The following is a 14276-nucleotide window of genomic DNA, read 5'->3' on the forward strand; positions in this document are numbered from 1 at the left end:
GTACATAATTATTTATATGGTTATTAGATGAATAGTCATAAAAATGACCAGTTTCATTTTTTGACCATTTCGTGAAACTGTCGAAGCAATTAAAACTGCACATTTTTCGGTTCCCAAAATAGAATAGTTGCTCGACGCAGAGTGTGTAACTACCATTTCTACGCGAACTGAGACTCCTCCCGAAAGACGATGGTGAACGATCTAGATCATATCTTGGCAGTCTCTTCGTGGATAGTATATTTTTATTAAGGCGAATATATATATATATATAAATGTCTGTGCAAAATTAATTTTCAGTCTGTTTGTATCCTTCTTCTTTAGCAGATCGTGCAATTCGGTTCGAACCCGAAAGAAGCGTACAATACAAGCGAAATTGAGGAAATTATTTCAATATCAATATTGATCGATCGTTGATCAACCATGTCACAAAAAAGCTTGGTATGTATCATAAATTAATAAAATCTGTTCCGTTCATGCTGAATGTTCTTGTCGTAAATTAATTTTATTATTTTATTTGCCGCATAAACCCGCTAACAGCATACTATAGATTATAAAATATTTAATTTTATTGTTTTGTTTGCCCGCATAACCCCGCTAGCAATATACTATAGATCATAAGATATTGCGATTTGACTATAATTTTATCGTTAATGGAAAACTCATGCTGAACATATTGCGTTTAGCATATTTAAACTGCATTTGCATTTAATATATCCAAATTTTTCGTCATACTTCTATAATAGTTTTCACTGATCGTTTGTTGCACACTATTAAAAAATAACAAGGAAATAGTCTATAATACAAAACTATGTACTGGTCTTACGAAATCGGTGTACCAAATTGATTTGTTTGCATACGTATGCTTCTATACAGCACGTACAGCGATGTTGCTTTCCGCGTTACATTTATTGCACAAAAATGATTCTGCTGCGTATTTATGTTAAAAATGAAAATAACAATCTGCAATTTTCGATTACGAGTCAATTTCTCAATAATACAAAGCTACAGCTTTAAAAATAATAATGTTGTTCATTAGGGGGAATCGACGCCAACGGGGAAAAGCACGGCGACATACAAAATTCTTCAGAATGATAAAGTGGGAAGGTAAGAAAGTATTTTTCTTCTTCTTAATCGACTATATTACTATTGCAATGAATACTGTTTGGTAAATCTTTAAAATACTTTTTCTCAGGTACATGGTCGCTAGCAAAGAGTTGGAAGCAGGGGAAGAAATTGTCACAGAAATGCCTTTTGTAGTTGGACCAAAGGCATTCACATACCCTTTGTGTCTTTCCTGTTATGCAACATGGCCTCCATCGTTAAGCGCTAAACCTCTTTGTTCAAAATGCGGTTGGCCTGTATGTTCAGAAGAATGCGAAAACCAACCGCAACACAAGGACTATGAATGTCAGGTAGAAATCACGAGAATATAAAAACCCGCAAAACTATCTTCCACTTTCTGCGATTAACGCATATTTTCAAATAATTTTCGTACGTTGCAATCAATCGCGAAGCCTTCGCTAATAATACATTGTCAATTTGCATACTTTGTAGGATATAAGAGAGACAAGAAGGTGTTAAAAGCGGAAAATGAAAGTGTAAAGATGTGTTAAAAGACGTGTGATTTAGAAATATGATTCGCTTTTGTGCTACGTATCGAACGGCAAACTATAATACTCACGTATCTTATTTGTAGGTATTCGTACAAGCCAACGAGAAGTTTAACGTGCAGGCTGCTCTGGAAGAAGCAAACGAAAATGGAGTGCCACAATTGGAATGTATAACTCCGTTAAGATTGCTTCTAGAATCGGAGAGAAATCCTGAAAGGTGGAACGACGAGATAAAGAACATGGAGGCTCACAATAAAATAAGAAGTCAAAAGAAACATTGGCAATCAAATCAGATTAATATAGTGGACTATATAAGAAAACAACTTAAATTAGACAGGTAATTGCTCGTCAATCTCGCGAGAGAAATAAGTAATTTTATCATCGACCGATGTTTCGTTTTGTTTCATCGCAGATTCTCGGAAGAACAAATTCATACAGCATGTGGAATTCTAGAAATCAATACTTTCGAGATTCGAACAGCGAAAGGGTGTAGCGCGAGAGCACTGTATCCAACAGTGGCTCTAATGAATCATTCGTGTATCTCTAATACATGCCACAGCATTTCACCAACTGATTATAGGTAAAATGATAATTGCTTAAATTCAGTAATAAATCGCCAAGTTACTTGATATGTTTAAAGAACTTTTACTCTGTTCACAGAGTACGATTGCGTACCACACTAAAAATTCCTGCCGGTGGAGAACTTTACGGAAGTTACACACATTCGTTACTTCCTACGCTATTGAGAAGAGAACATCTTCTCGAAGGAAAATATTTCGCCTGTGCCTGTTCAAGATGTTCAGATCCTACTGAACTTGGAACGCATGTGTCTTCGTTGAAGTGCAACAAGTGTGATAACGGAATTGTGTTATCTTTAGATTCTCTGGGTAAAAATATCTCGTATGACTGCCTCGCTAACGATATCGACTGATCCGCATACAATTAAGAATACGATTAATCGTAATCGCAATTTCCAATTAAATTTATGTTACAGATCCAGATAGTTCATGGAAATGTACGCATTGTGAATTTACGACATCGGGATCAGCCGTTCGAAAAGTATTGCATATCATACAAGCAGAAGTGGATGCAGTGGAGACCATTAGCGGTGCTGATGGAGCTGATGCCATTCAGGAAAGGGAAACAGTGGTGAAAAAATATCGTTCGGTTTTACATCCTCGACATGGTTTCCTTACGATGCTCAGGTAAATATATTCTTATTAGTATGGTAATTCATATACGTGATAAGTGTTTATCAGATTATGCGATGTAGATAACAAGCGATCGAGAGTTGACCGAGATAGAGACAGATAAAATATTTATATTATAATATCGATTACCATTGAGAGGCGATTGTAAGAATACACGTGGAGATTGAAATTTATGATGCCATGTATGATGATGTATGGTGACACACGGTAAATTTATGTCTGTGTGTAAAGTTTCGTGCGTATGAATGGGAAGAATTATCCGCTTATTGTATACAAATTATGCTGCAATCTCAATTGGCAAATCCACAAAGCTGTCTCTCAATAGATACAAATTTTGATACCTATTTTATCGGTGATGTTAAAACCGTGGTAAGAGGATTTAGAAGATTGAAATAATCCAGGAACTTCGCTTTGCAGACATTCGTTGACACAAATGTATGGCCGTGTGGACGAGTACCTCCTAGATGATTTGCCTGACGTCGTATTAGAACATAAAATCGATATTTGCAGGCTGTTACTTCAGGTCTTGGACGTCATAGAACCTGGCTATTCTCGTATAAGAGGTAAAGGATTTATAATTATCTATCATTTGTTACTGTACTTTCAACGATAACGCACTTTATTTCCTGATATATTTATGCCAAATGTCCATTAAACAATAATGAACTTCTGTTAATGGATAATGCTTTATTAACGATTGTTATTAATATTTTGCTTTTACCGATAAAGGAATGACACTTTACGAGCTCCATGCGCCTTTACTTTTTGTCGCTAAAACGCAATGGAACGCCGGAGTGATCGATGAAGCTGTCCTAAAATCAAAAATGATAGAGGCTGCCAACATTTTGAAAGAAGCGGCATTAATTTTATGCTTAGAACCACCGGACACACCGGAAGGTCAAATAGGTATCGTTGCTAAAGAATCTCTGGCTCAACTCGAAGAATCAATCAAAAGTTTATAAATACTTATTTATTGTAAATATATGAAGCTTTGTACGAACGTATTTCTTTGTTAATAAAGTTACGCAAGACCGTACGTACGTACGTAATAAATACATATATTACGTTTCAATACGAATATAATGTATCCAACATAATGTTTCTTACTAAAAACTTATCACATATCAAATCTCATCTAACGAACGACGACGAACACAAATGGAGAAAATAAAACTGTCTCTAATTCTCCAAATCCATAACAGTTTAATCTTTTTTAATCTTCGTCAAACTTACATCGGTCTTCCATTTACATCAAAATTTCTTAGAAGATTTCATCAACACCGAGAGAGCGATTTATTTAAAATGTGGACGATCGTGGACGATCGCGGTCCCTAAAGCCATTACCTACGCATTGTTTTGTTACGAATACTCGACAAGCACGCGCTACGCTATTTCTAATAATAATATAGCGTATCGAGAGTACTAAAGAGAGACGGCTCCCGCTACAACTTCCTGTATTTCGGTGTCAGTTACGAACCGTAGGAAATGCACGATACCGTCAAACTCTCACGCGTCTAAGTATCGTTAGTCTCGCGTAAGACACGTAAGTACATACGTTCTTTCAAGCAATTGACGAAAATAGCTGGACTAATATACCACGATGGAAGGAAAACCGAAAAACGCTGCGACTCCTACGTTAAAATATAGAGTTGCTTACTCAGAGAAGCTGGGCAGGTATAAACACATACAGCACATATATCTTAAGTAAATATAACGCGATAGGCATCTAAAAGCGTTGAAATAGCATCTATTGGCAGTATTGTGTTAATAAATTCTTGGATTATATTCAATCTCAGTCAAAAAGCAAATATGTTATTGTATATCATGATATATACACTTTTGATCTTCGCAACTGATTTGATTACGAATTGAATTGAAATCGTATGTGTATATATCACGTTAGATGTATCGTGTATTTTGAGATATATTTATATTATCGTCTTTTATAAGATATTTACAGGCGGCAAAGAATTTAACAGCAGGCGAAGTGATACTTCGCGAGGAACCGATCGCTGTTGGACCTATAACTTCCAGCAAAGATCCGGCATGCTTTGCGTGTTTGCGTTTGTTGCCAAAAATCAAGAAGGAACTACAGTATGTTTGCTCAAAATGCAACGTTGCGCCTCTGTGCAGTACTGCCTGCGAGGTAGATGCAAAACTAATTCACTCGTTTTACTCGAACTTCCTCTCTAAATTTCCTCTTTAATCGCTACAAATTTAACAAAGCGTATCTTACTTACTCTCTTGGAGAAAGGTGCACTATTTTGTTAAGCACCGTCAGTTATCATTGATCATTAGTGATTTTTCAGGAACGATCGAAACATCATACACCGGATGAGTGCGAAATTTTCAAACGCAATAAAGATTTATTAATAAACAATACGGAAAATATCATCGGTGTATTATTACCGTTAAGATTATGGCTCTTGAGACAAAGAGATCCAGAATTATGGAAACAAGTCGAATCTATGGAAGCTCATACAGATAAGAGGAGAAACACGTCCGTCTGGAAAGATAGAGAACTAAATGTCGTAAATGTAAGTAAAACGAAGCAACTAATTAAGAAAGACGATTAATTTTCTATAATAAGTCTTCTTGTTTCAAATAGGTGATAAAATCGCTTCATTTAGTTCCTGATGACGACCCATCTGTCTCAGAGCTCTTCCAACTGCTGTGCGGAATTTTAGACGTTAATTGTTTCGAGCTCAGATCTCCGGGAGGTCTGGATGGACTTCTTTTACGAGGTTTATATGCGGAGGCCTCCCTGATGGCTCACGACTGCAGGGGTAACACTCATCTAACTGCTGATGACAATTTTCAGCTTACTGTGTACGCCAGTTTGCCGATCAAAGAAGGCGATGAAATCTACTTCAATTACACCTCGTCGCTTTTGGTTTGTTTATTCGCTTATTATAAAGATTTTTACTTCGCAAAACCCAAATCACTCCGCGTGAGAAATTTTTTAAAATCATTAAAATACTATTACACCACGTTATGTTATGTATGAAGCTTCTAACGATTAAAATTACAAATTGTAAAGTTGTACAGATCTATCAATTCTTTATCGATTGCTTTGAGAATTGATCATTTACATGTTTCATTGTTAGGGAACCTTAGGCAGAAGAGAACATTTGCGAGGTGGGAAGTATTTCGAATGCGAGTGCCCATTATGCAGCGATCCATACGAAATGGGATCGTACATGAGCAGTATTCTATGTCCACGATGTAGAGAGGGCTACATAGGAATGCAAAACCCTCTGACAAAGTTTCCATATGAAAAAGGAACAAGATGGCAATGCAACAAATGCAAAAACTCCATCGGAGGTCGTCTTGTCAGAGCCACTTTAAATATAACCAGAACATTGATCGACGATGTGGACGATTACGATATTAAAGTTCGTATATGATAGAATTATGATGATTGTACATTATTGAGCATCTATCTAATTTGATATATATCTTGATTTTTCATAATCAAGGGATTGGAAAGTTTAATGGCGAAATTGTCAAAGTCTTTCCATCGAAATCATTTTCTAATGCTATCATTGAAACAAAAGTTACTAGCTGCCTATAGAAAGGAAGTGGCAACGCCAAATCCACAAAAGAAAATTATGCAGAAAATGTCTGACGTATGTAAGGAAATGTACGATATGCTTGAAATTATCGAACCAGGAATATCTCGATTGAAAGGTATTTTTAATCGAGTAATTTATTTATTCGACTTAGTAAAATCAGCGAAAAATGATATTAACCGAGTTTTAATTCTGCAGCAACTTTAAATATGCTTAAATATCAATTTAGTATGCATATGTATGTACGTATATGAATACAGTACGTCGTCTATTACTATACATATATTTTTTAGGAATAATGTTATACGAAATGCACTTACCACTAGTGTTGTTAGCAAATCGTGCATATTCCGCACGAGAAATTTCTTCAAACGAATTAGCTTCGCGCCTTGAAGAGGCCGGAAGTCTCTTGAAGAAGTCCCTAACGATGCTCCTTTTGGAACCAGTGGACACGCCAGAAGGGAAATTGGCCAAACGAGCTTTGCAAGAATTAAAGGCATTAAATCAGAATATAGTCGATGTTAAAACCATCAATGAAACTGAGGAAAGTGGCAATCGTGACAGAAAAAAATTACAGAAAAATAAATCTAATAAAAACAAATAGAGAAATAAAAATACTTAAAATACCCGAGAGAAACATATCTTTTACGTTAAGAATAATGATTGCTATATGAATTAACTTTTATCATTTTTTTTTTTATAAAGATGTACATACAGAAAATAAAGATATATTGGTAATTTAAGTAAACAAAGTTTTTAATAATTTTGTATTATTTTAAGCGCCATAGATGACTCTAGTAATCAAAAATGTCACTATATTGTTTTAATAATGTTGCAGAATAAATTATACTATTCTTGTTTAAAACTGTATTAATATTTTTCAAATTATTTTTAATGACATTAAGAAGAATTTGAAACTATTAATCATCATTTCTTTATAAGAAATTATCCTCGTCCATTCAGATTGTTCTGGTTTAATGGTTATCGGTTTCTGTTTATCTTGAACGATATTAGAATGTGTGATATATATAGTATATATATATATGGAAATCATATCTAAATGTAATTTTAAAAAGTTAATTCATTATTTAATGTAATATATAACATGAGTTAAGCAAACGATTCAATTTATAACAAAATCTGATATATCAACTGAAACAACACAATTGACTAAAACATAAAATATTCAATATTTATGCGTTGAAAACCTAAATTCACAAGTTTATTTACTTCCTAATATATTCACTATCGCAAGTAGGTAACATTCTAAAGGTTTACAAAGTTTTGTAATGTATATAAGTCACATATAACCTCAATGATAGAAGTGTAAATAAAACAAATTATTGCTATTTTACTGAATACAGTTTGTAATAAATATTATTCTTGTGTACAATACAAAATTAATAGCTTGTTATAATGAATAAATAAATATATATAGCGGATTATTAATTTCCTTAATTCACGATATATTTCTATTTTATATATAACGATAACGATATATAATCACGATATATTTCTATTTTAGCAACTAAAATAGCATGTTTGACCAGAGCATTATTGGAATATGTTTTTGTGTTTGCTTAGCAATAGTTTTCAACTTTTCTTTACATCGTATAGAAGAAGGTCATGTTGGTGTTTATTTTAGAGTAAGTAATTTATAAATATATTTCAATTAATTATTACTATAATTATAATTAATCAATATTATAAACATTATAAGCATTTTTGTTAAATGGTACAGGGTGGAGCATTATTGCCTCAAGTCAGCAACCCTGGGTTTCATATGATGATACCCTTATTAACAACATATCGCTCTGTCCAAGTTACACTACAGACAGATGAAGTAAAGAATGTTCCATGCGGAACAAGTGGAGGTGTAATGATTTATTTTGATCGTATAGAAGTTGTAAATATATTAGATGCAAGTAGTGGTAAGAATTTTATTACATTGAACTAGAAGTTACAAATTATTACAATATTGTATATTAATTCTTTTAATTATAGTTTATAACATGGTGAGAAACTTTACAGCAGATTATGATCAAACATTAATATTCAATAAGATTCACCATGAATTAAATCAATTTTGTTCTGTACACACATTGCACGAGGTGTATATAGACTTGTTTGATCAAATAGATGAAAATTTGAAAACTGCTTTACAAAAAGACTTAAATGACTTAGCACCTGGTTTAAGTATTCATGCAGTTAGAGTTACTAAACCAAAAATTCCAGAAACTATCAGAAAAAATTATGAGTTAATGTAAGTACCATAGATTTAAGTTCATGATAGATTCTAAAAAACTTGAATAATATTTTAATAACAATTACAGGGAAGCAGAGAAAACAAAACTTTTAATTTCAACACAGCATCAAAAAGTCGTCGAAAAGGATGCAGAGACCGATAGAAAGAAAGCTGTTATCGAAGCAGAAAAAGAGGCACAAGTAGCAAAAATACAGTATATTCAAAAAATTATGGAAAAAGAGTCACAACAACGAATAGCGGCTATTGAAGATGAAATGCATTTGGCAAGACAGAAAAGTCGTTCAGATGCTGAACATTATCAAACAAAAATGCAGGCTGAAGCAAATAAGCTTCTTCTTACCCGAGAATTTTTAGAATTAAAGAAATATGAAGCATTAGCACATAACACAAAAATATATTATGGTCAAGATATACCAAAAATGTTTATGTTGGATGTTACTCAAGTGTCAAATTAACTCTCTAGTACAAACTCATATGTGGATATTAAAAAAAAATAATTATAGAAATGAGTGTTTTTCTTTCTTCTAATACATTTTGAATGATGTAATGATTGTTTTATGTCTAATACATATGATGAGCTGTATTTTATAATAATTATAAAAGCGATAGTAATGATAGTACTCTGATGCAATGAAATATAATTTGCATGTAAATTTATACAATTCATCAATTTATATACTATAATAAATTATACATTATCACCGTTTTCTTTTTTACTAACTTTTATTAGGATAGACAAAATTTTCTAATAAAAATATTGTTACAAATTGCATTGATGTTGAGTTACTATATATTTAGTTTGTATCTAAAGTGTCCTGTAGTTGCTCTAAAATAAACAATACAATTTCATCTCAAACATTATAAATACGGAATGTAAAGTTAAAATAAGCAAAATTTTTTTAATTGGGCCATATTTTTAAATAAAACCAAATCATTAGTTTTAATTATAACCTATGATAATATTAATATATCTCTAGAATTACTAAATTATTAACTTATAGTTTTACAGTTTAATTTATATTTACAGTTTTTAACAACAAATATCTAACAACTATTTCAAATTTGAATTGCGTTCCAAGAACTTCTTTTAGCATGATAGTTTAAATGCGATGTGCGCGCATTCTACGTTTATCATATGACAACCTGTCAAAAGAAGCATTTGATAGTCCTAATATTTAAGATTTATTAGACTTAAATAAGTTTACAATTTACCGCGTAGCCTATCATAGTGAATATTAAAGATGACAGCAGTAAGTTTTTCGATTATATTTTATTATTTTATAAGATATAATGTAGTTTATGTTTTAAGGTTAGATATAGATAGTATCAAGTTAATTTAAAAATATTTACAAAATATTTATGAAAAGAATATATATTTTATGGATAGAAATGTCATAATTTACGAAAGTACATATAGTATCATAATATTGTTATTAATTATCATTTTTTATATCTTTGTTTTTGTTATCTCAGGAATTAAGAAAGTTTCTTTATGGACTTTTAAGTAGTGTGGAAGGACTTCATAGTATATTGATAACAGATAGGGATGGAGTACCTGTCATATCCGTAACTGATGATACGACACCTGAATTAGCTATGAGAGCAAGTTTCTTATCTACATTTGGCATGGCAACAGACCAAGGGAGCAAATTGGGTTTAGGGAAAAATAAAACAATTATATGCATGTATAGTAGTTATCAGGTAATAAAAAAAGTACATATTATTATTATTATTATAGAATATTATTATTTTTCATTAAATATAAGACTAACAAATATATATAAAAGCTAATGTAAATCTAATTATTAATTTATTTTGTAGGTAGTTCAGATGAACAAATTACCTTTAGTAATAAGTTTTATTGCGAGTCATAATTGTAATACAGGCCATATCTTATCTTTGGAAACTAAAATTGATCCAATCCTAAGTAATTTAAAAAATGCAGTAGTGGAAGCCTGATGGTTACCTGTTGTGCATTACGGGTGATAAATACCAAAAGTTTGCACTTAAATTTGGTAAAAACTTGTAAAGAACAGATGTTCTATGATGTTTTAAATAATGGTGGAGATATTTTTCCCTAATTTATAAGAAACTGGAGGGTTACATTCTTTCATAATTGTGTTTTCTTTGATTAGTTTCATATAACATTTTAAATATCTATCTAAAAAAAAAGGGAGTATCTCCTAAACCTTTTATAAGACAGTGCAAGAAATAAAGAAGAAGTAGATACTACAAAATTTTATAATAAATAGGAAACTATCACAAGACATCAGAGGCATTTCAATATTTCCAAAATATATTTAATGAGCCATTCGGAAATTTTACATATATAGGTAATATAAATTTATGTAAAAAGACGTGATACTAAAATACATGTTATATATGTATATGTATATGTGTCAGTTAATATTCTTAAATTAGGAATATATCATTGTATCATTATATTACTTCAAACAAATATATAGTCTTAAATTATGTAATAAAAGTTTATACTTCATACATGCAATAGAACATATTAGTTACAATTCATATATCAGTGGCTTACCCTCTAATCCATTGAGAATGTTTTGTGCTGCAGTAAGAGACATATCATTTCGTGTCTTCGTAGTAGCACTGCCCAAATGAGGTATGACCACTGCAGTACATTTTATATTTGTTAATGTATATATATACAACTTTGCTATATATTTCTACAATTAACTAATATGTACACATATTACATGAAAATATAGAATGGAATTTCTGTTAATAAAGATATTAAAAAAAGGATAAATATATTAATTCATTTAAACCTTGCATTTATATGATTAACGATATTTACCAGCATTGGGAAGTTTGAGAAGTTCGTGATCGGGAGGCAATGGTTCAGGATCCGTAACATCAAGACCAGCCGCAAAAATTGTGTTATTACGCAATGCTTTAATCAAGGCATCTGTCTTTACGATTTGCCCACGGGCAATGTTTACGAATACCGCGTTTCTTTTCATTTTACTGAAGGTATCATCGTTAAACAATCCTCTAGTTTCATTATTTAGGGGAACAGCGACAATTACGAAATCACTTTGTGCAAGAAGGTCGTCAAAAGACACATAATGCGCTCCAAGTTCATCCCCTATTTAAGATTGAAATACAGATAAACAATACTATCAAAAATGCATATTTCATTTTTATCTATGCATTTATAAATACCTGCTTTTTTACGAGAATGTCCGGTATAAACGAAACGATCTATATCGAATCCTTTCAGTCGTTTAACAATAGCTTGTCCAATATTGCCCAAACCAACAATGCCAACTGTTGATCCTCTTAAATCTTGACCAAGTAACCATTGCAAAGATCTTGTCACTTGTCCTCTAAATTTTTAAGAATTTTATACATGTGTATTAAAAGACACTTAACATTTTCTATGATTAAGATTAGTAAATCTATCCTTCTAAATTTTTGAATAAAATCCGAATAAAATTTGTATAACATTTCTTGGATAGATATATAATTTTAACTTGATTAATTATAATTTTCAAAAGCGATTAAATAAAAAGTTCGTGTCTAATTACTGTTCAAGTTTTAGACGTCCTTCATGAGTTCGTCTTGCTGCATTTAATGCCAAAAGTACTGCAATTTCTGCAACTGCAGCTGATAAAACCATAGGAGTATGACCGACTTTGATACCTCTTCTTTTAATTTCGGGAACATCCAAATGGTCATAGCCAGCTGACATTGTTGAGACGACCTTTAGAGACGATCCTATTTTTTGATATTTCTTTAAATTTCATTCATGAAAGACGTATACATTTACATTTTGTTGTTTATAATTTGAAATAGATATATATAGTAATACATCAGAAAATGCAATACTCAATACAACGCCGTTACTTAAGCTGATTATTTCAACAAAAAAGAAAGTTAATAGACTTCTAATAAATTCTGAAATGCGGACTCAATTATTCATAATTATGGATAATGCTTATTCCATCAATTAAATTTTAAAAGTCTGAGTTGATTAGCGCCGTTACTGTTGGCTTATTTTAAAATTCCGCGAGAACATAAACCATCATATAATCTAAAAGATTAATATGACTAAATATTTACCTGCATTATTAAGAAAATCGCTATTTATATTGATATGCCCAGTAACAAAGATAGCATCATGACCAGGAAGAACTTGCAATACATCTTCTCGATTAGGCATAGCCGTCTGAATGATTGTGACATCGCATCTAAACAAAAAAGTATTAAATTCCAAGTAACATATAAGTATGTACCATTAAAAATTCACAAATAATTGTGAATTGTTTCAATAATGTCCATTGTTCAAATAATTCCAGCATTACAAGGATCTTCTTAATGTTTTCTTTTTTAAATCACTATAAATAACACTAGTAAATATTCTTTCTTAAAAAGTACACTTACTTTGTCCGCAAGAGATCTATGCCAGCTGTTGGTACATCGTTACTCGTGACCAATACACGTGGCTTCATTGTTCTTTTATGGCGTTCCATCTACAATAAAAATCACTTTGTAAACTAATAGTAAGCAGTAATATTCCGCGCCTTATATAACGCATTGATCTGATTTTATGCGCAAGCGCATACAATACAATCGAAAGATAAAAAACTAACATAAGAGGGACATGATATCTCCCTATTTTTATTTTTTTTTTTTTTTTTTTATTTTTTTGCCATAAAATTGATACTGTTGAATGTACACATGTACTTCTCACATGGAAATATACAAAGGAAGGAAAACATATTATATACATATTAGAATTAAATAGAGGTTTGAATAGAATTATTTAACATTATGTGATAACAATTTAACATATATCTAACACACATAGCAAAGAGATAAAAATTTCAATTTCAAAATTATTTTGAGTATATATGTATGTATATGTGTACATGTATATATAGTATTAATTCAATACGTGCGATTATATTTTCACAGTGTTAACACAAGTAAGAATAACGTAAATCCAAATGTGGCGCGTTTATTTACTGGAAACTTACTTCCTCTATCATATGCTTCCCTATTCACTACAGACGCCACTTTCTGCGAATGATAGACAAGTTAGCGCGTGTCTATCAATGTTGAAAGCCATTTTGTTTTCTAGCACGATTACACGTCAATAAAATGGTAATAAAATGTAAGATACAATAATCAATACGTTAAAATAGCATCGCAACTGCTTTGAAAATATACAATTTAAGCAAGCGTCTTAAATATAAGATATAGTATGTGCATATATTATTGTTCTTATATTTTCCATGTACATATATAGATTTTACATTAACAATACTAATTTTTAGTTACCAGAAATAATTTCCTGTCATAGTATACGAGAAATTTAAATAATAATTCCAATAAAACATATTAAGTAAAGTGTTGAATAATATATTGGACCTGATATACACTAGTTAAACATGTTAATGAGTACTTAATTACAAATACATATGTATATATATACATATTTAGTCATTTTGCTGTACTTGATAATTAACAGCGATTTTCACTTATCTATCAATCATTCATGAATTTTTAAAAAGACTGACTGAATAATTTCACAGATAATATTAAAATATTTTACCTGCTTTGTAAAGCACATAAATTATATATTTGT

The 14276-nt window shown here is 31.3% G+C and overlaps 5 protein-coding genes across 8 annotated transcripts; 4 read left to right on the forward strand and 1 right to left on the reverse strand.

Moving 5' to 3' along the window:
* The first annotated feature begins 65 nt into the window (after positions 1 to 65).
* LOC100651728 (SET domain-containing protein SmydA-8) lies at positions 66 to 3878 on the forward strand. Its single transcript, XM_048410770.1, has 9 exons — positions 66 to 438; positions 1037 to 1104; positions 1193 to 1412; positions 1697 to 1947; positions 2023 to 2190; positions 2271 to 2497; positions 2605 to 2815; positions 3239 to 3384; positions 3551 to 3878. The coding sequence occupies exons 1-9, from the start codon at positions 421 to 423 to the stop codon at positions 3781 to 3783; spliced, it is 1542 nt and encodes a 513-aa protein (XP_048266727.1). The 5' UTR covers positions 66 to 420; the 3' UTR covers positions 3784 to 3878.
* A 124-nt stretch (positions 3879 to 4002) lies between these two features.
* On the forward strand, positions 4003 to 7205 carry LOC125386064 (SET domain-containing protein SmydA-8-like). Its single transcript, XM_048410769.1, has 7 exons — positions 4003 to 4495; positions 4772 to 4967; positions 5131 to 5358; positions 5430 to 5714; positions 5929 to 6216; positions 6301 to 6511; positions 6687 to 7205. Exons 1-7 carry the CDS (start codon positions 4422 to 4424, stop codon positions 6995 to 6997), a joined length of 1593 nt encoding a protein of 530 aa, XP_048266726.1. The 5' UTR covers positions 4003 to 4421; the 3' UTR covers positions 6998 to 7205.
* Positions 7206 to 7345: 140 nt separating this feature from the next.
* Positions 7346 to 9365, forward strand: LOC100651415 (erlin-1). Of its 3 annotated transcripts, none has more exons than XM_048410785.1 (5): positions 7346 to 7455; positions 7919 to 8039; positions 8135 to 8324; positions 8398 to 8656; positions 8727 to 9365. In XM_048410785.1, exons 2-5 carry the CDS (start codon positions 7932 to 7934, stop codon positions 9112 to 9114), a joined length of 945 nt encoding a protein of 314 aa, XP_048266742.1. In that variant the 5' UTR covers positions 7346 to 7455; positions 7919 to 7931; the 3' UTR covers positions 9115 to 9365. The 3 variants fall into 3 exon arrangements, with proteins under 3 accessions (XP_048266742.1, XP_012170486.1, XP_003399846.1); XM_012315096.3 differs by lacking the exon at positions 7346 to 7455 and adding an exon at positions 7462 to 7647; XM_003399798.4 differs by lacking the exon at positions 7346 to 7455 and adding an exon at positions 7657 to 7719.
* A 385-nt stretch (positions 9366 to 9750) lies between these two features.
* Positions 9751 to 11432, forward strand: LOC100651173 (ragulator complex protein LAMTOR3-A). The gene is made up of 3 exons (XM_003399797.4): positions 9751 to 9909; positions 10133 to 10360; positions 10481 to 11432. The coding sequence occupies exons 1-3, from the start codon at positions 9901 to 9903 to the stop codon at positions 10616 to 10618; spliced, it is 375 nt and encodes a 124-aa protein (XP_003399845.1). The 5' UTR covers positions 9751 to 9900; the 3' UTR covers positions 10619 to 11432.
* On the reverse strand, positions 11086 to 14276 carry LOC100651052 (glyoxylate reductase/hydroxypyruvate reductase). 2 transcript variants are annotated; one of them, XM_012315095.3, is made up of 7 exons: positions 14244 to 14276; positions 13070 to 13158; positions 12749 to 12876; positions 12214 to 12403; positions 11849 to 12012; positions 11481 to 11771; positions 11086 to 11294 (listed from the first exon to the last, which is right to left on the reverse strand). In XM_012315095.3, the coding sequence occupies exons 1-7, from the start codon at positions 14259 to 14261 to the stop codon at positions 11179 to 11181; spliced, it is 996 nt and encodes a 331-aa protein (XP_012170485.2). In that variant the 5' UTR covers positions 14262 to 14276; the 3' UTR covers positions 11086 to 11178. The 2 variants fall into 2 exon arrangements, with proteins under 2 accessions (XP_012170485.2, XP_048266741.1); XM_048410784.1 differs by lacking the exon at positions 14244 to 14276 and adding an exon at positions 13666 to 13692.

Source organism: Bombus terrestris, chromosome 12 (genome assembly GCF_910591885.1).
Source record: "Bombus terrestris chromosome 12, iyBomTerr1.2, whole genome shotgun sequence".
NCBI classification, from domain to species: domain Eukaryota; kingdom Metazoa; phylum Arthropoda; class Insecta; order Hymenoptera; family Apidae; genus Bombus; species Bombus terrestris.